The following is a 25,042-nucleotide window of genomic DNA, read 5'->3' on the forward strand; positions in this document are numbered from 1 at the left end:
TGTGTGACTCTAAATGAGTAAGTTTCACCCCCACCCCCACCAATCTTCCCCTTCCTCTTCTTTATGATGAAAAGAAGGACAGGGAGTTGAAAGAAAGTACAAAACAGGTACCTGGCAGGTAGCCACAGTACAGGGCTTGGTAAAACACAATGGTTGGGATGGCACTCAACATGATTACCGTCATCATTATCACACTGGGGCAGGCATTTAATTCTTATGGAATATTCCTGTGCTCCGCACATATCCCAGACCCCTTGCAATAAGTGCCGTGGGATGAGTTTTAGGTGGCAGACTGTGGGTGAAAGTGATGTATCTGATTTGTGTACTAAGATGATGAAAAACACAAGAGAGATTATGTGTTCTCTTTAGCTCCCTGCCACACTGATGGCAGAGATGTGTGTTGACACGATGCAGCCACAGGTAGAAGCAGACTGTGCTGGTCGATCCCTCCATGGAGTCACCCAATGCTGACTGCACATGCAGCATGGGCGAGAAGTAAGTCTCTGATGGGTAAGCCACTGAGACTTCCTGCTTCACCTGTGACTTCAGCACAGCCTAGCCTCTCCTGACTGATGTTTAAGAAAACCACAGAGCGACGGACGATAACCCCTAATCATGGCAATGGTGATCTGCCATGACACACACCAGAAAGTCAGCACCTTCCTCTGGTACAGGTGTATGCAATCCATTTGCAAGATCTGGGAAGATTCCAGTACGAGGACTGAATGCAATTCAAGGAAAGATGCTCAGCAGTCCCTCTTTCCAGCTTTGGCTTACTCTCTGAAAACCCTGCTGACCCAGAACAGCATTGACTCATTGGAACTCAAGAAACCTTCTTGGGATACTGTGTTTGCAGTCAGCACCCATGTTAGCTAAAACCACTAACGTAACATTTCTAGACAGCATTTTCTCTCCTTCTTCCCAAAGGTACAAATAGCTCTTAGCACTGCACATGGGCTCTCAGTATCTATGTGGCTGCCAATCTGTAAGGAGGGGGCCTTAGGACCAGAATTCTGCCTATGCTGCTACTGAGGACAGTAACAGGGCAAAGTAGAAAACATAATTAACACATCCCAAATCAACATGTAAAACGTGTCAGCTGTTTGAGTATTAATTAATATTTTTGCAGACTAATTACATTAGAATGACAAGGCCAGAAAGACACTAAAAGAGTTTACTAATTTTGTTCCACTCCTCTCATTTAAATGGCTGCATGGATTACCACTTTGTTCAATTTTTATTTTTTTTAATTTACCAGAAACGATCTAAACACCACACTATTTCACAGCTATCATCATTTATTCATAGCTCAATAGAGGAAGCCGGAATAGCAATAACTCTTTCCCCCCCTAATTGTCATTCTGGTCAGATAAGTGAGATATCAGCCCCAAGTCAAGCTACATTAGTGCCAAGAATCAGACACAGTCATGAAGTTTCTCCAAAGTGTGTGAGCATCATTTGTCATGAGAGGTTTGTGCTGAGCAATGCAGACTTTAACCCAAAGGGGTTTTCAAGTCTGCTTCCCCCATCTTAGCTGGGCTGTTAGTTCAGAAGGCAAGTTGCCTAGAAGCAAGTACTAATTCTGTCTACTAGCCATATGGCCTTGGATGGATCTTATCAACTCTTGTGAGCCTTGTTTTTCTCACCCATTACATGAAGGTTATATTAACACTCATCCACCCAAGTTTATTGGAAGGAACAAACAAGGTAGTCCATGTAAAATGTTTGGCACTCTCCCTCACATACAGTGGGCACTCAACACATGTTGGCTGTTCTCACCACCACTAGCACCTACCATTATCATCATCATGAAGAGTCCCTTCCAATGTCCCATTATCACATGCCAATCTACATGTCCAACTGACTTTCCAATTCTCCTCTTACTCACATACATAGTCAACCCAGAGCAGTCTCTTTGCTGCTTCTCAGACTTGTTCCAGATTACTGAAATATGCCATAGAGTGTGGTACCCAGGTATAGAGTCTTCAATACCTCATTATGATCTTAGAGCTAGGGCACATGGATGGGTGGGAAAGGAAGCCTCACCTCTTCTGGAAGTCTCTCGAGAGTCCCAGGAGACTTGATCATCCCATGTATGTGTTCACTCTCTCCGTGATCCCTGCTCTACTTTAGAACTTTGCTAAAAACATCTGTTCACCCATCCACATATTAAACTTGATTACAGGCTCTTTCAGGGAAGGAAAATGTCTTACTGATTTTAAGTGACCAGGGTTTAAAGGTATAGCTATAGAATAGTAGATGCTCTTTAAGTTTGTTGACTTAATGCATGGACTCCAAAGAGGTCCATCTGCTAATGTACACAAAGTCTGCTCAGTTCCAGACACCCAAGTAGTTGCCTACTTGGACCTCCTCCTTCATCAATGACCCTTTGTTAATCCTTGCCCTTGCCCTTCGTTTCCACAGTCAACCAGTGGAACTCCCTACCCCCCCTGGGGTGCTTCTGAACATCCCAACACTGCCCTTCAGCTGCTATTTCCAAGCCTTCTCCTATCTCCTCCACAGAAGCCCTCCCACTGTGGCTAAGCCCATTTCTCCTTCACCATTGATAAAACATGCTGAGCCCTTGGAATTATGCAACATTACAGACTATGACAGGCTGGAGCCTCCACTGTTCAGTCCAATTTAGTGGATTGCATCTGAGAGCGAGAGTGAAATGTGAGCCTGGAGCACATCTTTTGATCTTAAACAGTCAGAAGGTTGGAATGTATAATGCTATGGAAATAAATGGTGTCAAAACTGTACGAAATAATTCATGGTGTGGGAATGAGTTTTGTGATCACAGAACACTCACAAAATCTTAAAACAGAGAGTCAATGAGGTTGGTTGAGCTGCGGCTGTGAAAGCTTGCAAGAAGAGAAAATTCAGAAGAGGAGAGACTGGATTTTTCTCTCAAGAGTTGAAAAGCCCAAACTTTGCTTCCAAGAGATGAGAGGTAACTGCTAGCTTCCCCTCCTTCCCCTCCTTGTCACCTCAGCTAACAGTCATGGATGTGATTCCTGATCCTCCTCCTGCTACCTCTGTGACTCATTTAACTAACTACCTTGAGCCTCAGTTTGCTCCTCTGTAAAACAGGAAAATAGTAATTGTATTTACTTCATAGGGTTCTTGTAAGGGTTAAATTAATAATATAAGGTCTATAAAATGTGCTTTTTTTCCCCTTTGGTTACTTACTTTTCTTCATTAACTCATTGCAACATGCAAATAATGAGATCCTTCTAACTCATCCTCAAAAACCACAAACACCCATTTTTTTTTCTGATAAAACTAATGGAAAGAGAATTTTTTAATTGCTCACCTTTTCCAGGAACCCTTAATTAATTTCCATGGAGTAAGGTGTTTTTGGAAGGCTTTGGAACTAATGCTTCCATTTGGTTTAGAGTCTACAAACTGGTTCTAGCTGGCTCCTCTGCTATTTCCTACTGTGGCTTAGAATGAGCTCCCAATGATACTAACAAAAACAACTATGATGACTGGAATATATTAAGAGCTATTTATGCATTAGGTAATATGGTAATTACCTTCCATACCCTATATTATGCCTTTTCACCTTCACAAAAAAGCTATAAGGTTCATTCTTTAATTATCTTCATTCTATGGAGAAGACAAATGAAACATGCAAAGGTTAAGTAATTTCGCTGAGTTTTGCCGCTAGCAGGGACTACAGATAAGAAATGACGGAGCTGGGGTTTGAACTCCACACTACATCCTCACAACAGTTATGTTCACAATGGAAGCAATCCCAGCATTGTAGTGAGACAGACTGATTCACACACTGGCCCTGCTGTTTAATTCTTTGGTTAAGTTTGGTCAGCCTACACCACTGCTCAGTGTTGGTTTCCTTCTCCGTACAACATAGACAGTGACATGCATTTTAAAGACTGTTGGGAAGACAACACAGTGCTTGGCACTCGCTACGCATGTAGTGAATGACAGCCACGGTGCTCAGTACTGCTGCTGGCAGTTCCTGTTCCTCTTCCTGCTCAGATGCTTACCCATGCTGATTTGCCAGACAGAACTCCCTAATCAATCAGCCTCCCACCATCATGTTCCCTCCTTCTGCCTATCTTTCCTCTTTAACCACCAATTTTACCTCTGCTCCCCTTATTCTCAGCACATAAATTTCCCCCTACTATTCGCTGGGACAATGAAAGCTTCCAGGCATAACATCTTTCAATTTCTCTTCCTTCAAATTTATCCATACTTACTCTCCGTTTTCTGTTTCTCAATGTCACAGAGGGAAAATGTCCTTTTTTCAGTCCCATTAATGCCATAGTTCTCTGGCACAGGTGCTGAGCCCTGGTGACACAATGGGGATCCAAGCACATACCCTCAGGGATACTTTGGTCACCACCAGTGGGTAAACCCCATCTATGCTCTGATCCTATCCTCATAACCTCTGAGGCCTGTCCTCCAGGGCTATAATACACCCAAGCCTCTGCCATCTTCAAAATTCCTTCACATCAAAGAGGCTACATTCGCTTGGCTCCATCACTTGGCCCTTGAAAGGCTGGTGTATATTGTGCTTATGTGTCTTCTCTTTCCATTTATTCCTTAAGCCACCAAATCTAGCTTCTATTTCCACGACCTACAATGGGAAGGTTGTTGTTGAGAACACTGAGGATTGTATACTTGCCAAACCCAGTGCCATCAGTCCAGTGCTCACTCTCCTTGACCTTAGTGAATTATTCAGTGCCCTCACCTCTTCCGTGTAACCTCTTCCTCTTTGACTTGCGTGAGGATACTTGGCCTTGGTTTCTGCATGTTCACTATGATCACTTCCACTCTCCTTTGCTGCTCCCACACTCCCTTTAATGCTCATTCCTTGACCATGCGAACTCTTTCCCATCTGTACCTTTTCTCATGTTCTCCACTCTTCTTTACTAGATGATGACCTAATTTACTTTTCAAGGCTCCAGTCTTTATATGGGAAGCCTCCATAGATACCTCGCTCCTATCTAACTCACTGACATTTGAACTCAGATTCAAAACTTCCCAAATATGGAGTACAGCTTAAGGAGAGAGTTTTACTCTTGTGAATACTCTGGTGCTCATAAAACAATGGAGACCATAGGATTTATGATATAACCCTCCCACCCCACTTTGGAACATGTGTTCTTTGCGGGTGTGACTGCACATCAAAGTTCTATATGTGTCCAGTGCCTAGTGCTGTGCCTAGTATATAAATGCTGTCAGTTAAATATCCATCAAATTAAAAACATGCCAACAATATCTCCAACTGAGAATTCTAGGCCCTTGAATTAAAGCCAGGTGATTGTTAAGGTTCTGTAAAATATTGTTTTAAGCTGGCTTCAAGGACAGGGAGGACTATCAAAGTGTAATTAGGTAAAATCAGACAAGGCCAAGAGTGCCCATTGGAAAGTTGCTAATCTTCAAGTGGATCTTGTTTTTGGTAGAGAGAAAGGGGCCATGAACTCTAATATGAATTAAGCCATGTAACTAAACTTCTGCTTGGCTAGGGTCTGGGTCAGCCATGGTACAAAACCTTCACTGCAAGTTTTCAAAGTTACAGGTCTCAAAGTAAATTTTGAATGAGCTTATTGATACACTGTCTTGCTTTATATAATAGATAAAAGACAGGAGTTGTGTGAGGAAATAAAATAATAAATGCTGAATATTTATTTTGTGACAGGTACTATCTTAGGCAATGCATATAGATCATCAAGCTCTAAAATTCAAACCAATCTTTGGGGTGGTTTAATTTTCCCCAATTTAATGATGAGAAACTTATCTGGCAGGCAAGTGACTTGACCATAGGCACCTGACTTGTAAGATGTGGACTCATGATTCATACACCATCGAAGAGACTTCAACGCTCGCGTTCTTTGCACTGTAACCTTGTCCATGCAATAGCTCAGCTTTTCTTTATAAAATATTCTGGCTTCTCAGGTGACCTGAAATGGCCAGGATTGATCTTTTGCCCACAAAGAAACTCAGTCCCTTTTCAAAGTACTGGTTTCTCCCCACACGGGCCAGAGCGCTTACAGGGCTCTGAAGCCCTGAGACTCAGGGTTGAGACAGGAAAAATAAATGATTCCTTGGCCTGGGATAAAGTTTCCTTCTGGATGGAAAAAAGGATTAGTGGGAGGGAGGTTCTACCTACGTTTCCTGAAGGCCCCTGGGCTTTACCACCTGCACTGTTGGCCACTGCAATTATTTGGGATGGCAAAACTATAATATCAATCAATCTCAGTCCGGTTCCTTTGCCATGAAATAGGAGCAGGCCAATTTATCAAAATTGAGGCCCTCCACTGGGTTTATATTGCCATTAAATTATCAACAGGAAATCATTAAGGTGAGGCAAGAAACCAACTGCTAACTGAATAGAAATGATTTTTTTCCCAAACATCCTCGCTTGCAACCTCCTTTGTTTGCCTGTCAGCATAACCAACTGTGGGGCTGGGTCTCAGATCTTTGTGTTAATGTGCAGTTGGTGGTGGAGAGAACTCAGATGTAGGCATTTGCAATCCGATGGCTATGCCCAGGTTACTTGGTTCTCTCTCAGCAGGGCAAGCTGCGTGACGATAAATAGGGGGGAAATGTGTATGCATTTGTGCGATAAAACAAGCTTAATGATTCTGAAGGGGAAGGAGACCACGAGACATACAGTAGCAACTTAGGAACAAAATGGAACCATGCAGGGCCAATTAATGTGCAAATATGTGTGTGCTGAACTTGCATTCCATTCATCATGTGGACATGGAAATTGGGCCATTTATCTGTTATATTATGTATGTGACATCTTAGTTTGGTTCTTACAGGCTGCTCAGAGACAAAGGGCCATGTGCTTTGCGGCTAGCAGAGGGAATTTAAGATAAATTCTTCAGCTGTCATAAACATTGCTGGGCAGAATTTGGTCAGAAGATAAAGCTCTTTCCTCTGCAGGGTTTTAACATTTCTCAATAGTCCATGTGCCATCTTATTAAAACTGTGTGTGGTGCGGGGAGGAGTGGCATATGCCATGAAAAATTATTGGCACAAACAGCTTGCTGTCATGTTTTCAAAGTCCAGATTTAGCAAACGTTATTCACATATTCACTGTCAATCTGTAGAGAGAAAGGGAACTGGCAAAGCCATTCATTCTCACTGATTCTGTGGGTTTGTAATTCTTCTTGTCTCCCTTTAACCAATGACTCCTCCACAGGTGGGGTTTGTTCTGCTTCAATTACAACTGTTTGTCTGTACTTAGGAAAAAAGAAAGTCATTTGAGAAGGAAAAGACCTCACAGAAGCACCTTCCCAGAGCCACTATTATTTACCTAACAGAACATGCCATGAATATGGATCATGCATTAAATAACGGTGATCGCTCGCTTTGATGAATTGCCATTAGAAATTCAATTAATAAAAGGTTACTTCCCTGCAGTAGTGCAAAAAATATGTTCAGGTTACAGCAATTACAATTTAGTCTTAGAAACAATGGTTAGGAGAAAGAAAAAGTTTCATGTGTTTTTTAAAACCTGTTCCATCTGGGAATTAGAATCTGGAGCAAAAAGGAAGGAAGGAAGGAAGGAAGGAAGGAAGGAAGGAAGGAAGGAAGGAAGGAAGGAAGGAAGGAAGGAAGGAAGGAAGGAAGGAAGGAAGGAAGGAAGGGAGGGATGAGTGAGTGAATTTTGGCTTTTTTTGATCTACAGTTTTGTCTATATGCTGAGCATTCCTACACTTTTATCCCACCTTTTCCACCTGATCATCCTTTTTTTTTCATTATCCTGTTTTATATTTTTAATGTTTGTATTTTCTTTCCTTTCCTTTCTCCCCCTCTTCCTCCTCCTCTTGGTATACAAATTTCATACTATAAAGTGCATAATTTTAACATGGTGCTCTATAAATTCTACATGTGCTGGTTACCTGTGTAACCACATCCAGGTAATGGTGATGAGTATCTCCATCATCCCAAGAACTTCTCTTGAGCCTCTGCTCAGTCAGCACCTCCAAGAGGTAACTACTATTGTTAACTTTTATCACCAGAGAGGAGTGCTGGTTTTAAATGCATGTTAATAAAATCACAGTGTAATCTGTCATTCTCATTTTTTTCACTCAACATGTTTCTGAGATTGCTGTTTCATAGATATATAAAAATTCTTTTTCATTACTGTCTTGTACTCATTGCATGGATATACCACAGTTTATTTATCTATTGTCCTATTAATGGACATGTGGTTTGTTTACAGTTTTTGACTATGATAAAATTCCTGTGGACATTTTTTGCTGGGCATAAGCATTCATTTTTCTTGGGCACACAAGTAGGCATGGAATTACCAGATCATTAAAACTTCATTTTTAAATCTGAAAATGGCAGGAACAATATCTTCCCATATGCCATTTCTGCGAAATTGAAAAAGGACAACATATGTAAAGGTGTTTTTATTGTTGTTTGTTTTAAATCGCCAAATGGGACACAAATGTGAGACCCTTTAAGGGAATGCAAGACAGAAGGTCACAAGACACAGGCAGCTGTCCGTGGTGGTGACCAGAGAGGCTGGACAGGCATTCGGGTATGATCTAGAAAGCAGGACTGGCCTTTAAGGATTGACATTGCTAACATTTACTGAACACCCACTATGCACCAGGTTTATGTAGTGTTGGGGAATTTTATGTTTGTGTCCTCCCAAAATTCATAGGTTAAAATCCTAACCTCCAGTGCAATGGTATTAGGAGGTGGGGCCTTTGTGAGTGATCAGATCATAAGGGTGAAGCCCTTATGAATGGGATTAGTGCCCTTCTAAGAAGAGACAGAAGAGCTTGCTTCCTCTCTCTGCTCTCTGGCCACACAAGGATACAACCAGTAGGTGGCTATCTTGCAAACCAGGAAGAGCATCCTCACCAGACATCAGATCTGCCAGCACTTTGACCTTGGATTTCCCAACCTTCATAACTGTGAGAAATTAGTTCCTGCTGTTTAAACCACCCATTCTATGTGATCATGTTACAGCAGCCTGAACAAAGACACATAGCATGGCAGTTAAGAGCCAATACTTTGTACCCCACCTTGAATCCTGGCTCTATCACTCACTAGTTGAATGACTGGGAAAGCTACTGTGTTTTCTGAGACTCCATTTAATCCTCTGTAAAATAAAGATTATAATAGTGTGTACATCACAAGATTTCATAAGGATTTTATAAGATGATACATGTAAAGCCTTACATATATTCATGCTGAATACACAAAAAGTAGATTTCTAGTTACAGCAGACTAAAAGAGTAAACACTCCCAATGCCATTTTAATGCTCTCAAAAACCTCATGTGATGTGTATTATCATTCTCATTCTGAAAACAAGGAAACTAAGTTTGGGGAGGTAAATGACTGGCTTGAGTCATTGGTAACAAGATCATGGAAAGCAGGTGATACTAGTGGCTCCTTACCTCCACCCCTTCTTTTTGTTTCCCACTCCATTACCCTCCAAATGATCTGCTTCCCAAATATCTGCCTCACTAGGCATCCAAAGTAACATTTACACCACCAATGCACATCAGTTCCTGGAAAACTTTTGCACACCAAACTATCGCATCCAAGGATGCAGATATTCACCTGGGGCTTCCACTATTTGACAATGGTCTCCCCTTACATTTTGTAGAACCATGACAGAATCTGCCTCCACACCCAAGTTATGGATCCAAAGGAGATGTTATTATCCTCATTGGGCACACCAGGAGGGTGAGTCTCAGAAGTTACAGTGATGCACAAGGCCACAAAGAACCCAGGCTCCTGAGCTGAGGTCAATGCTTCTTGTTTTACCCACACAATAACTTGGGATTAGGAGCCTGAGTGCCCTGTGGCACTGGATATATTTTGGAGATACTCATTAAATGACATCACATACAAGTCCCAATGATGGTCATCTTGCTGGTGACCTCTGACCAGTATCTTTTTTTATCACCAGCACCAGCCACAGTTCCCTTGGTGCCTCAGAGGATGAGCAGGGAGAGGAAGAGGAGAGAGGAAATGGGAGAAGAGCACAGAGACAGAAGGAGGTCTCGCTGCCAAAGCAAGGGCTTATCTTAATGGAGCTGGAATCATAATGTGTACATACAGACAGACTCTGAAGTCACCAAGACAGAATCAAACAGGACACCTGACTTTGAAACCACAAACCACCTTTACAGGACTACTCAGCGCATACCTCTTCAACCCCAAACACAGCACCATGGAAACTAGCCAACTAACAACACCCCATCCAAACAACCAGGAGACTGCACAGAGCAGATCACAGCTAGGATACCTATTTCACTGCATCACAGAAGAAAACCACATCAAAATGTCCTCCAAAGAGATAGCAAAACCACATTTCCTACCTCAGCTTTGCTGGCAGCCAGGCTTGTCGAAACCTGAAAGTTAAAGAAAAAAAAAAAGACATTAGTATTGATTCAACAAGAAGGTAATTGGATTAATTGTCTTTTTAAAGGAACTGGCATCAATAATTTGTTATGACCCAAGGGGACAATGAGTGCGACACACACACACACACACACACACAAAGGGACTTTTTCTTCTACCAAGCACAGCAACAAGATTTGTTTTTCTAGTCCTGTGTATAAGGTGAAGAAGATAATTAATATTTTCAACACATTATAACCATCTTGCCAGAAAAAAAAAGGGGGAGGGCTGTGTGCAATGCCCATGCACTGATAATGATTAAATGAACATTGAAAAGGCAAAGGCATTGAAGACATTTTTGAGGGTTTTTTTTTTTTTTTTTGCTTAAAGTTTCAAATCAGTGCTATGGGAAAGTAAAACTACAAACTACAGCAAATATAGTTTTCTGTTTTAAAAATGCCTCAAAATATTGTAAAAGAAAGCATTGTGCCAACTTCACATTTATTGTCTGACTCATTTAATCTCCAGGACAACTTTTATTCCCATTTCATAGATGATAACATGAGATTTTTAAAAAGTTAATTTTTCCAAGACCAGAATGTTATTAAGTAGGGGAAATTAAATTAAAACCCAAGATAACATCATATGGACTTTCAGGGTCCTACCCACAGCCCATTCTCTACCAAAGGATTTGATTCCAACACCACCCACCATTGTTCATATAAGCCTATAAGGGTCTCCTCTCCAGGGGCACACAGGATTTTTTTTTTTCTGCTTTCTATCTTGAAACTTTCTATCTTATATCCAAGGTTGACTTGACCAAACTCAGCCATATTTTCCTACCAGACAGCTATGGTCCGAATTATGTCACTCTAAAACTCATGAAGCTCTAACCCCCCTATGTGATGATAGTTGGGGATGGGGCCTTTGGGTGATAATTCAATTTAGATGAGGTCACGAGGGTTGGGTCCTCTTGATGGCGTTAGTATCTTTATCAGAAGAGACACCAAGAGCTGGCTTCCCTTTCCTTCCTCTCTCTTTCCACCTGTATGTACTAAGGAAAGGCTATATGAGGACAGAAAAAGGAGGAGGCCATTTGTAACCCAAGGAGACAGCCTTCACCAGACACCAACTCTGCTGGTACCTTGACCTTGGACTTCCAGTCTCCAGAACTGTGAGAAATAAATTTTTCTGTTGTTTAATCCACCCAGGCTATGGTATTTTGTTATGGCAGCCCACACTAAGATATTGATCAATACTAGCTCACAGTTGTGACTCCAACAAAATGCTTAGGAATCTATGTCTTCCTAAATTAGCTGACCAGTCCCTGTAGCTCATATTGGCCCAGCTACCAGCAGCACCTCTCCCACGCTCACCTCAAGGTATCAAGTCTAGCCCTCATCTAAACATCAGGCCCAGAAGTAGCTCAGACAGAGCTACTTGCTGCCCAGTGGGCAGCTTCACGCATCATTAGCCTCCTAAATGGGAGGCCAGCCTTCAAATGACCTCAGCCAAGAGAGTCCATTAGCCACGGCCTGAAGCTTGCCAAACCATGAATCCAGGGGCCAGGCCTGGAGAAACGCTCCAAGGTGTAATCAATGTCAGAGCTCAGAGCCTCTCTGCTCCTGGCTTCTGCTCTGGAGCCCTTTCAGAACTGGGGCTGGGAGAAGAGCTCATTCCCAAGCAATTTGCCACAGATGCTCTGGATGCTACACAATCTTGTGTGTGTGTGCATGCGTGTGTGCGTGTGTGTGTGTGTGTGTGTGTGTGTACACCTGCAGAGACATGCATTTCCCTGCTAAAAACCAGTGGGAATATGAAAGGGGAGCATGATATTTAGCAGCTACAGGTCTTAAGCAGTATGCCTCTCTCCATGCTTCACGGAGCACTTAGACCACACAGTTCTCAGCTGACCTGGATTTTCTCCACTTTATAATTTTAGTGTGTCTCCTAACCTGTGTGTCTCCTGATTTTGTGCAAATCCAATTCTTACATCTACCTTAGGTAAATATATAGAGGGAGGCATCGATATGGCTATTGACTGCAGCATTGTTCAAGATAACAATACATTTCTAAAAAATTTTAAACATCCACAAATGAAAGAATGACTAAAATACTGAGTTTGAATACTCAAATGCCTGCAGGGGTCAGGGAAGTAATCAAAATGTATAAAGTGGGCTGCCTATAAGATAATAGGGAATGGTGGGGCCTGTGTGGAAATCAGAGATTGCATACTCTACCTGAATCCATTGGATTTAATTTAAAACAGGGTAGCTATGGTTCTGGCCAAACAAAACACATATGTAGTCTGGATGTAGCTGTTGGGGACTCCAAATTTATGATCCTCTAAGCCAAACCAATTATGGTACATCCATACTGTAAAATATTACACACAGTTAGAATATTATGTTTCTTGTAGTGTTCTGACATGAAAAACTGGACAGCACATGCTATTAATGAAAAAGAAAAGATGGGGAACAGGACACAAAATTGTACCAATCTCTAAAGAAAACTCTCAAGTCTACATGCATTATACATTCCTCATCTCCTCCCTGCCTCCCTGCACATAGATATATGTCTGAAAAATGTCTAGGAGGAATACTCATTAAGCTAACAAAGGTCTACCTCTGAGGAAGAAACTGGAACTTGACTGATAATTGATGGGTTGAAAAAAGTTGTGGGGAACTTTCTTTTTCCAAATTGTTTGAAATTTTTTCAGTGAGAATGTACCCAGATATTACTTGCCAAAATAAACATAAATTTAAGATAGGATAAAAAATTGGGGTGCCTGGGTGGCTCAGTCAGTTAAGCCTCTGACTTCAGCTCAGGTCATGATCTCACGGTTCCTGAGTTTGAGCCCCACATCAGGTTCTGGGCTGACAGCTCAAAGCCCAGAGTCTGCTTCAGATTCTGTGTCTCCCTCTCTCTCTCTGCCCCTTCCCCACTCGCACTCACTCCCTCTCTCTCAAAAATAAATAAACATTAAACAAATTAAAAAAATAAAATAGGATAAAAATAAAGCTTTATGGTGCCTCAATATTAATAAGACTTTAGAAATATGCTGAGTTTCTTGCTCTCACTGAAGAGTGAACTAAACCCAACTCTCTCCACCATTCATATGACAAAGTAGGAACTGGGTCATATGGTCATTGATAGGGAGTGGTGTGGCTTTTGGCCAAATGGAGACAAATAGTACTTAGGATTTATAATTCCACCTATCAGGTAAGTAGAGAAGAAGCAAATGGTGAAAGTTACTGGAACCCTCTAGATACTACACTGAGGGGAGGTTGATTTTATAGTCCTAATTATGTTAGATTCACTTCTAACACACATAGCTCAGGGCTTATTCAGGAATGTGGCACCCACAGACCTAGGGGCCCGTCTGTGATCTGCTGTGGTATGTCAGGCACCTAGAACGGACTGCAGAAGCCAGCTGGATGAATGAGGCTCATCTGTAGGGGCTGTAAGTGCCAGGTGAAGGCTTTTGGCTTTTATCTTGTCAGCAGCAGCCATCAGAGAGTTTCCAGTGGGGCCTGATATGATTAGAGCCATGTTTGAGGTGAGCCATTCAGTGCACCCTAACAAGGCACAGAAGGCTTGCCAGAAACTCCCGGCAGGACACTCCTTAAAGCTTTGTTCCAGCCATTTCCCATCCTTTAATCATTTCCTTCCTCTTCTTCCATTTCTCTGTAAGTGTTTGAAATTGCAAAGGCTGATGTTAAGGGTTTCCTCCTTGCTTGTGCTAGGAACTTGACATACATGATTACCTGGAGATCCTCACCTCAACTCTAGCAGCAGGCTCTCCTGCTACATTTTCAGACAGGGAAGCTGAGGTTGGAACGCTAAGCTCCCTTCCACACTATAGAGTGTCAGAGGCAGGGTTTGAACACAGATCAGACTTCAAAACTGTCTTCAAAACCCATATACGGATTATGCCCACACAATGTAGATAATGGATTCCCTCCGAGGTCTTCCCACAGATGAGTAGATACCAGGACTAAGTTAATTGATTCGAGGGAAGATCACTGTTCAGGCATACCCACTTAGTCTCCTAAGCACCTGAGTCTGAGATACCCAAATACCATCTGGGATTCTGTTGTTCCAAACTATTCAACCTTCTGTGCTGAACATTTTGGGGTACCACTCTATTACTTTTGCAAGGATAGTGGTAGGCCTTTTTTGATAGCATGGGATAGAAACAACTCTAAATAGCTTAAGGACACAAAATAATTTATTAGCTGATTCAACGCATAAAGCTCACTTTAAATGGATCTAGAAAAGGACCAAATAAGTCAAATTACTTTTCTGGTACAGCAGTGAACTGAACCCAGGTCTCTATGATTCTCTATACCTTCATGGGAGCACAATGGATTTTGGGGGGAAATTATGGGTGCAGGCCTCGTATATTTGCTAGGGACACGGAAGCTGCAGCAACAGATAGAACCAAATGTGTAATGGTTCGACACAATGGGTATTCGTTTCTTGCCCACGTAATAGTCCCAGGTGGAAGAACATTAGAGGCCAGCTCTCCTCCACATGATCATCCAGGGATTCAGGCTGAAAGAGGCTCTGCATCTTTAATATGTGGCTTCCATGGTCACTATGGTCATCTTCATACTAGCCATCCAGGAGGAGGAAAACATATGGAGGAGCAAAATGGTGGTCTTTAGGAACCAGACCCAGAAATGTCAGGCATTGCAGCCCACATTCTACTGGCTAGAGCTCAGTCAAGTGGCCATATACAATGGCAAGGGGGTGTGGACATGTCGTCAGTCTGTATGTCAAAGAGGAGAATAGGGACAGCAGAGCCAGCAGGCCTGGCCACACCTCTTCACTGCATCACTGCCTTGCTCAAGACCTCTCTGCATGGTTCCCTGATAGAAAATCCACCTCTGTCCAATCTCTTCCAATTTCTCCTCATGATTAATTCTGTGAGCATAATTCAGTCTCTTGGTGCTAAGTTCCCCTCACTTTGCAGCTGGTCCTCTTGGGTGCACGAGCCAGGTGTCTCAAACCCTGATCTTCTGTGGTATCCTCTTGACACTGAGGAAACTCACTGGTTGGTTCATGAGACCAAAGCTGAGACTAAAGCTGTTCCCATCCTTCATAGCCACTCTCTTATTTTCTCCCTCTGCTTGAATAAGCAGAAAGGGACCATCAGCAAAGAAGCTGCATGAGCACACAGTCTTACTGCTCACTCCCCAATATCTACAAAAGATCCCCTCAGAATTCAGCTTTTCTCCAAGTTGACACTGATCATTCTCTCTCTCCTTAGAATCCTCTGACCTTCTGTATCTATAGCAGACCTAGCTTGTTCCTCTGAAAGAGCCCTGAGGAGGTATCTGAGCCCTTATGTTTGGCCCTCTCTCAAATATAAGAGATGCTCAGCACTCCTTTGTATTCGGATATGATCTTAAGGATCTATTCTGGGATAACAGGAAACATTTCAGTCACCTTGACCAATGGGGCCAGCAACGAGTTTTGAATTCTTCACCAAACTGAGTCAACTCTTTACTTGAACTCACTGAGTCTCTGGGTTGTTTTCACTGGTGTACACAGAATACCTTCAGGTGCTATCGTCAAAGAGTAATGAAGCAGAAACATGCTTGGGCTGTGAAATAAGACAAATGGGGCTCCTGCCACTCAGCAGCTGAGTGGCAGTGAGGTCACTTCCCTCATCTGAGAGTTTACTTCTCAGTAAACTGGGAACAGAGAAACTCTTCCCCATGGTGGTGTTGGTTTTATGTTATCTCTTAAATAGTAAACACTGGCATCTCTACCAGCAATGGTCATATTCTCTGGATGCTAGGGACTCTAAGGCTGGTTGTAGAGTCAAGTCCTGGGTTCAATACCTATTTCTACCACTTTCCAGATATGTCATCTTGGGCACATGTAGTGATTGAAACTGGCCAAATGTTCCTGGGTACTTCTTCCACTGAGAGGTGAGGTCTTTGTTCCCAACCCATGAATATGAGTGGGCTCTAAAACTACCTTGACCCACAGACTAGAGCAGAAGGGATGTTATTTCAGTTCTGGGCTCAGCCATAAAATACTGACATCTTCCACTAGTATCCATGGCAACCCTCTCTGAGTGCCCCCAGATGCCATGTCAGAGGTTCAACTACCCGGAGGCCCCTGGGAGAAGCCACATTGAGACACTGTGATGGAGAGTCCCAGGTAAGTCTAAACTTCCAGCCTCCCTGGCCAAAGTGCCAGCCACATAAGAGAGGCCATCTTGGACCCTCCAAGCTTTCCATCTGGCAGATGAATGCCACCAAGAAATTTCAGTCAATTCATGTCTGGCACACCATGCCTGGATTTCAGACTCAAAAAATCTTGAGCTATAATAAATGGATGCTGTTTTGAGCCACTAGGTTTTAGGATACTTTGACACACAACAACAGATGATCACAAGAAAAGGTACTTATCCTCTCCAAACCTGTAATTGTACACTTACAAAATAGAAAATGTGTTTTTGTAAGATCATTTTAAGAATTAACCAAAAACATACATTCAAAGCCCTTGACACGGTCCCTGGCACATAGTAAATGGTGGGTTTATCATTCCTTTCACAGAACCACATGCACTGTGCTGTTCGTTGTGCATTTATACATGCAATACTCCAGATTTACTGTCAAGTGAAGATGTTCGGTGAGCTCAATTTGATTTCCAGCTGGCAAAATGTATATGGGTTGCTCTGGAATCAGAAATCCCTGGGCTTTGTAAATCCTTGTTCTACCATTTACAATCTGTGTGCATGGCCAAGGGAAAGTAACTTCACTTCTTTGAGCCTCAGTTTCCTCATTCAGAAAATGGACACAAAACTCTATCTCACTGCCTTTTTTGGTGTGGATTCATGGGTATGTCTGGTATGGAGTTGGAATTGGAGATAAGACGGCTGTCATTTCAATGAGTTTGGTATAGCAACTGTAACAGCAGCAATCCTAACACCTGGTATTTTAAACTTCACTGCACTTCATGGAACAGCCGGTGAACAGACTACCCAAAGGGGTATTTTTGAAAGCAAGCAGCTTCCTCTCTCCCTGCCATCCCTCTCCTCCCTTCTAGCCCAGGACTTGGTTCCAGCCACTGAGGCACCATAACTCAGCCCAGATTTTTAAATGTGAGTGTAAAAAAGGAAAGAACCCATTCACAGATGATATTCAACAGCCCCCCCAAACAAATTCCACAGGCTCCAGACATGCCCAATGAATAAACGTCTCTTAAAATTCTTCTAGAAAATGCACAAGGTTTCTCTTAATAACTTTCAGTGTCAGAAATGAAATATTTACACGCACTTGCTTCAAAATTCTGGCAGCTTGTAACCTAAGAATAGTTTTACTTATGGTGTTAAACAACTGCCTTAGGTCTATCTTGTGGATGATATTGAGAGCAGCAAGAGGATGGAGGGCAGGGAGAGGAAAGGAAAAGGCCGTCCATGGTAGGGAGGCTGAGCAGGAAGGGGCTGACAAATCTCCACCCTTGGTTTGCCCTTGAAGTTAGTGTGTTAAGAAGGTTAAAGTAGTTACAGCACTACGATGATGGCTGTCTGAGCTGTGACGAGCCCATCAGTCACCCTGACACGTGCTGGAAAACACTGAGAGATTGCAAACATTATCTGAAGCTTAATTATGAGGCACATAGGAGGCTGGGCTCGTGTCAGGAGGGGATGCTGGGGCTTCCTGAGCCCATTCCCACCAGATCCTATAATCTTTGGGGGTAAGCTGCTGCCATCTGTGTCTCTTGCAGAGAGCCCGTTGCTTTCTGAGGTCAGGCTACAAAGTTTAAAAAGGCTTATATGGGTCTGTTTTCAAATTTAGCTCAGAAATCTGGAAATATAAAGATCTTTTAAAACTCTTCTTTCTCTTTGACCCAATAGCTCTTGGCTCCTGGGAATCTCTCCTAATCACACATTGGAAATACAGCAAAAGTTTGTGGCACAAAAGAATGCTTTGTAACATTTGTGTAATGGCAACTACCTAGGTACCTAACAACAGGGGATTGACTCACCTTAGTGAGTCATCCCCTTTTCAGGGACTACTGTATTCCTGTTGAAGTGATGCTTAAGCAAAGTTTGAAATAACACAGGAAAATGCTTATATATTAAGGAAAAAAAACCCAGAATGTAAATGACATATACCCCATGATTTCAATTATGTTAAAACACGAATAAGAAATGTGGGAAATTTTCATAATTATTTCCCCAAAAATAATTAGCAGTGTTTTTCTTTGGGAGGTAAAACTGGATATTTCATTTTCTTCTTTCTCTCTGGTGTTTTCCAAGTTTTCTCCAGTAAAAAAAAAAAAAAAAAAAATTACACAGTTATTATTTAGACGCCATCTAGTTCCTGCCAATCCTTTCAAAACTTTCAAATATTCTACCCTTTTCCTAATAATATCTTCCCCCAGGGATTAGTGATTCTACAGAGGATCTAGGCTATGTGATTCGAAATGGCACAATGACAGACCTAACACTGGTTTTGTATTACACTTCACGTATCAGGCACTGTGCTTTGAGTTTTGTTTATACTCCCTCATTCAGTCTTCAAAGCCTGCTGGGTAGGGGTTATTATCACCCTTTTAGCAATGTTGTAGGACCTAAGAGCCCAGATAAGTCAGGAAACTTTTCCAGACAATGTAGCAATTAAGAGTCAGGGTAGGAATGTGAGCTCAGATTGGCCTGACTCCAAATCCATTCCCTTCCCTTCTTCACCATCAGCCACAGATGGAGAGCAGCACAGGTGGTACCCTAGCTGTAATAGCCCTTCCTTCCAAAGCCCTTATGGTAAAATTTGAATTGCTATGGAAACATCCCTGGACTCCTCACTCCCTCCTTTTCCACCCGGTATCTCCTTTCTTCATGGTCATGGTGGCTGGAATCCCATAATTGGTGATGCTTTCCCTCAGGTTAAAAAGCCCTAACTCTGTCCTCTGTGAAAATGCATATAAGGCTTGGAGAGGGGAGAGGGCATAACACCTGGACAAGAGTAAGGGAATAGGTGGAGGTTGAGGAAAGCACACACTGATCTTGAATGTTTTTATGTTGGGGAAGGGAATGCAGGGCACAATTCACACCCAAGGCACATTCTGGGTGTATGAACACTTGTCATTTTTGGTTCCCAGTATCTCTTCTCTTTTCTTAAATGTTTTTTTTTTAACGTTTATTCATTTTTGAGACACAGAGAGAAACAGAGCATGAATGGGGGAGGGGCAGAGAGAGAGGGAGAGACAGAATCAGAAGCAGGCTCCAGGCTTTGAGCCATCAGCCCACAGCCCGACATGGGGCTCGAACTCACGGACTGCGAAATCCTGACCTGAGCTGAAGTTGAACGCTTAACCGACTGAGCCACCCAGGCGCCCCTCTTCTCTTTTCTTAAAAACATCTCAATTTCCATTCTGAGAAATCACCTCTCCTCTATGCTTGTGTGGTCTCACTGAGGAGGTGAATTGAGGCGGCCCTTTCCACACTTAATGCTGACTGCAGTTTGGAGTCACAGAAAGCAGGACAAAAATGCTGTTTGTCCAGGATCTAGCCCCAGGCATCCTGATTTTGTTGATGTGGGGAGGGTACTGGCCAATGGTACTCACTAAAGCTCTCCCAGGACTCTGATGAGCAGACAAGGTTGAGGATCTTGAGGCTGGATGCTTCTTCTCAATCTCCCAGGACAACGAGGATATACACATGACCAAGCACTGTCCCCCTCTCTCCTGAGATCCTAACTTTTGAATCAGTGACATGAGGGCAGAAACAAAGGGCTGGTATACATATATCCCATGAATGATGGGGTTCTCCCCAGACCAGTTCTGCTAGGAGAATATCCCTCCTTACAAGAACTCCTTTTCCTAATGATATCTTCCCCAGGGATTGGTGATTCCCAGATCCCTAGGGGACCAGTGAACTCCAGAGCTAGTTTGGTTCTTGCCTCTTTCCAACCTTTTCTCCTTCCGTCCCACAGATTCTGAGAGTGCTATGCCAACCAAGTCCCGTTTTTGGACCCAAGAAGAGTAGAACATGGTCATGAAAACTGCAAGGCAACACAAAGGGGCCACATAAAGGCAGGTATAAGAATGACCAGGACCACTAGATCTTTCAGCTAATAAATGACAGAAATGAATAAAAGTCCACCAAAGATTCATGTTTCTTGTTCCATCATGTGGAATTCTCACTGGCAAATGGCTGCCCAGCCAGGGACTACATTTCCCAGGCTCCCTTGCAACTAGACGGTGCCATGTGACTCATTCTCATCAATGGAATGTGACCAACACTGCTGCAAGTCACTTTCAATCCAAGGAGCTTATGAGGCAAGTGCACCTCTCTCCAGGCATTTCTGAATACATTTCTGAATATTTACCCAGGAATTCCTAAATATCTCTGGGGCCCTCTAAGGCTAAGAGGAAGGGAACACTGTGAGCTGGAAGAAGCCTGGATCCCTGAATCACCTTGTGGAGGGTTGTCAGACCACCAGGGACACCTGAATTAAATAGATAAGAGAAAAAAAATAAACTGTGTTAAAGGACTGAGATTTGAGGACTGGTGATATCCTCATATGTACTATTACTACTGGTGATGAGGATACTAATGAGAATATTGATACCCATAGCTAATATATGGATGTTTAAAATGTGCCAGGCTCTATTTTAAGGCCCTTAACCTGTAGTAGCTCAGAGATTCTCAACCAGAGATAATTTCCCCTGAAGGGACATGTGGCAATGTCTGGAGACATTTTTGTTGTCACAGAAAAGGAAGGGGTTACTATCACTGAGTAGGTTGAGGACAGGAATGCTGCTAAATACCCTACAACACAGGATAAATACCCACAACAAAGAATTGTATGGCCCAAATGTTCTAGTGCTCCTGGCCAAACACCCTATAGAATCTCATCAGATCCTCCAACTCACCTTCAAATTCCATACCATTACAATCCCCATTTTAAAGACATGGAAACAAAGGGTGAGAGAACTCATGCTAGTTAACACAGCTGGTGAGCTTCAGAGCCAGAATTTGAAACCCAGCACCCTTTAGCCAGAATGCTACCCTGCCTTTCTGCTGCCCACCCCATGACTTTACATCCCTATTTTCTCTCTCTTAAGCGGGACCAGGCCCAGGCTGCTGATCTCTCTTTTCTGGGGGCTCCTTTGCAATGTCATCTCTCCCTAAGGAGGGGCCCTTGTTGCTGCAGATGAGGCACACCATTGTCAGTGGGAATCCCCAAGGCAGGCTGTGTGTTGTCAGGCACAATTGCAGAGTAAGTGATTAGGTTAGGTGATCAGGCCAGGGGCCCTTCCTGCCAAAGCTAAGGAAGCAAGGATCAGGGCAAGCCATACCCCAGGCCAGAGGCCCAGCATATTCACCAGGTTTTACTCCCACCCCTAATCTTTTGGGAAATGTAACTGTGCAATCTCTTGACTTTCCATCATCCCCCCTGGCCATTCCCAGGCAATTCCCATGCCTGGCTAGAAGATTAGAGTTGCCCAACCCCAGGACACAAAACACAAGCAGGGCCTGAAATGGAGAGTCTCAGACTCCATCTCTCACCTCAGTGTACCCAGTCCCTCGCTGCACTGCCCTCATTCAACTGATACCTCATTGGCTGTCCTCTCTCATCCCATAAGAGGTCTCTTTTGCTGAGGCAGGTCTGATTTGTAAATATATAATTATCTTACAGTGTGGTAAGTGCTATAACCAAGGCGGCCATAGGGAAACAGCTCATGGATGCAGAGAGATTAAGGGCAGAACATAAGGAAGAGAGAAAGGGGTCTTAAAAGGAGGTGATAAAGAGCTAGGTCTTGAAGGATGGGTGGACGTGCACTGGGAGAGGAAAGGTGGGACCCCACCCAGATCCCTTCGATGGTCCATTGCATCGATCCCCCAGGGGCTATGAGTGTTAGTTGCCAAAGCTTACAGCTGCCACTTTCTCTGGAGACCCACACTTTGTCCAGAGATGCCAGAAAGGGTATGCCCTGACCCCTTTCTCCCCAGGAGCAGCCTGCAGTCAATGACTGATGGGTACATTCATGCAAAAGTGTGTTTCACTTGCTCCAAGATACAAAAACTCTAGCGCTACTCACACTCCAGAACTCCCTGTGGGTCAAGTTGAGGCTCAGTTTCAGCCAAAGAACACTCCCAGTACTCACTGCCTAAGAATTCCATCTGTGCTCCACCTCTTGAGAAATAAACCTAAGGAAAGGAGGGTGGGCTTCCTAAGTAGCAGCATGGGCAAAGGTTTGGAGACCCGTACTGACATGCTTCTGGAAGGCCAGGAAGCTTCCTATACAATACTGTTAATAATGAAATTAAAAAGTTGACTAAGGATTATGCTGTGGATTAAGGAAAAAAACGTTCTCAGTATTCTTAAACATTATCTCAATTCTCGTCACAGAGAATGAGTCTTATGCCCAGGTGAAGTAATTATACCCGAAAGGTAGGTATGGCTAGTAAGTGGCGGAAAGGCCATTTCAGGTGGGTTTGATTACAGAGCCCCTGCTCTCTAAACATGATGTTCAAAGCATTCAGAAACTACACCTGGGCTACTATATCCAGCCTCATTCCCTCACCAATCCACCCAGCAACGAACAATTCCTTTAGAGCACTGAACACAGAACCCCAAGCTTACACTTTCTCTGTCACCTTTGAGTACACATGTTCAATGACTCTTTTTAAAAGGACACAGTACTTACGGAGCCAAAATGAAAACGACAGCATGAAGGAATGCTCAGAACCTTTGATTGCACAGAGATGACATAATTTATCTCTGCTCTGCCCACTGCAATCTCAAGATTAAGGAAGAACTTGGTAATTGCCTGCTGTTGACTGCTTGCTTTTCTTACTCCCTTGTCCTGCATGGTGACCCCTGAGTATTTCATCTTCTTTGGCAGGGATGGCAGATTTTAGGACATCCCTGGCAGAGTGAACAATGCCTCCCACAACATACAGAGGAAAATTAAGAGTAGGGGGGCTCTTGGTAAAAGGTCTGTAGGCTAAATGGAAGATGAGGGTGACACCACCATACGGGGCAGCCACCTCCTCTGCTGGCTTTGAAGGTTAAGGCACAGTGCCCATTGGGCACCTGGGAAGAGAAACTCATTTCCAGTTGGGCAATGATCTTTAGCACTGACCTGAATGGACACCGATATTCCTCATTCCTGGTGTGGAACACAATTCAGAATCATTTAACTATCAGGGGAGTTATTGCCATAATAGAATCTGGCAGGAGTCCAGGATTACTGGGATGATTTTTGAGGTTCAGTCCACAAGCAAAGTGTGCAAAATGGAGGGATGAAGGACGCATGTGAATGGGGGAAGTGGGCTGGGGGTGCCCTTTGCAAAGGGAAGCTGGGATTCACAGATACAGAAGAGTGCCAGGTGGCCATGGCTTGATTTGGCTCAGAGGACGTGTGAGCCTCCAACAGTTCATTGCAATGCACCCAGTATCATTCTCCAACCAGGATGCATACCTGTCATCCCAACCACTGAAAAGCCAGTCATCTTTGGTCACTTTCTTTCCCAGGCTGAACTGGCTGTTTCCATGTCTGGTGACTCAAACCTGAACTCATACCCTTGGGAGATGGTGGATGAAGAAAACAAAAGAGATCAGGCATTGGAGTCACCTGCCTGAGTTCAGTATCAGACCTGGCCTGAACTAAGCTGTGTAAGCTGGGGTAAGTAGCTTACCCTCTCTGTGCCTCAGTTTCCTCATCTGTTAAATGGGGACCATACAGGGCTCTTTAAGGAGTAAACGTGGTTACAAACATAAAGAATTTAGAATAGTTCTTGGTACAGAGTAAAGATGGAGCAAATATTGCTTGTTGTCATAATACATCAATGCTACTTCTGCTGTTACTATGTTCAAAAGCCTAGCACAATGCTTTGTGCCAACGCGGGGTATTAGCAATTGCTATTCTTGTTCTTCTTCCTTTCTCTAAATAATTCCAAATAATGAAGTTACTCGCATCCTTTGGAGTGAGTGAGTCGACCTATGTTCTTAATATGCACCACAATATGGTGCCATTTTCTTTGTGGACCCTCTTTTCTTCCACCCTCCCCCTGCCCATTACCTCTAAGACATATCTCAGATTCATCCACCTTTCTCCATCCCTCACACTTAGTCCAAGCATCCTCCTCCCTTGTCTGGATAAGAGGGATAAGACCACTTAACCAGTTAATTGAAAGTCCCCATCTCCTATTAGCCACTGAGATTGTGGAGCCATGGAGAGCCCAGATCACCAGGCTGGGTTCAGAGTAAATAGGATTACCTGTGGTGGCAGAAACTGGTGGAGACAGAAGGTGTTTCAAAACTTAATCAAAAATTAATTAGAAAAAGAAACAAGCCAAAGGACAAACATCTGTGAGCAGATGATGTGCAAAGGCAAACAAATCCGATATATAACATTCCGTTTGAGTTTGGAGCAGGTTCCTGCTGGGCTGCACTGGGAGTAGCTGGAAAGCTTTGAGGGGAACAAAAAACCTCCGTGTTTACTTCTCGAGAACAAATGACAGTGCAACTCTAAGCTCTAAAGACTCGGGAGGAGAGGGTCTCTGCACAAGATCACACAGGAGCTGCCAGGAAGCGGCACATTGGGGAGGTGCTAATGAATAATCATCAGAACACACACTACTCGATCCTCTGAGTAAGGAGGGGGTGCTAAGAAGGAGCAAAACCTCTTCAGACAGTCACAACTGGGGGCCTC

At 43.3% G+C, this 25,042-nt stretch overlaps 1 protein-coding gene across 23 annotated transcripts in view; it reads right to left on the reverse strand.

The window, feature by feature from the left end:
* The window catches only part of RBFOX1 (RNA binding fox-1 homolog 1), a 2,070,746-nt gene that overhangs the window by 1,570,034 nt on the left and 475,670 nt on the right, over window positions 1-25,042 (reverse strand). For all 23 annotated transcript variants that reach the window (XM_058711264.1, XM_058711259.1, XM_058711245.1 and 20 more), the window contains one exon: window positions 10,333-10,365. In XM_058711264.1, coding sequence (XP_058567247.1) covers window positions 10,333-10,365 — 33 coding nt within the window. The remainder of the gene's footprint in view (window positions 1-10,332; window positions 10,366-25,042) is intronic.

Source organism: Neofelis nebulosa, chromosome 18 (genome assembly GCF_028018385.1).
Source record: "Neofelis nebulosa isolate mNeoNeb1 chromosome 18, mNeoNeb1.pri, whole genome shotgun sequence".
In the NCBI taxonomy this organism is placed as follows: Eukaryota; Metazoa; Chordata; class Mammalia; order Carnivora; family Felidae; genus Neofelis; species Neofelis nebulosa.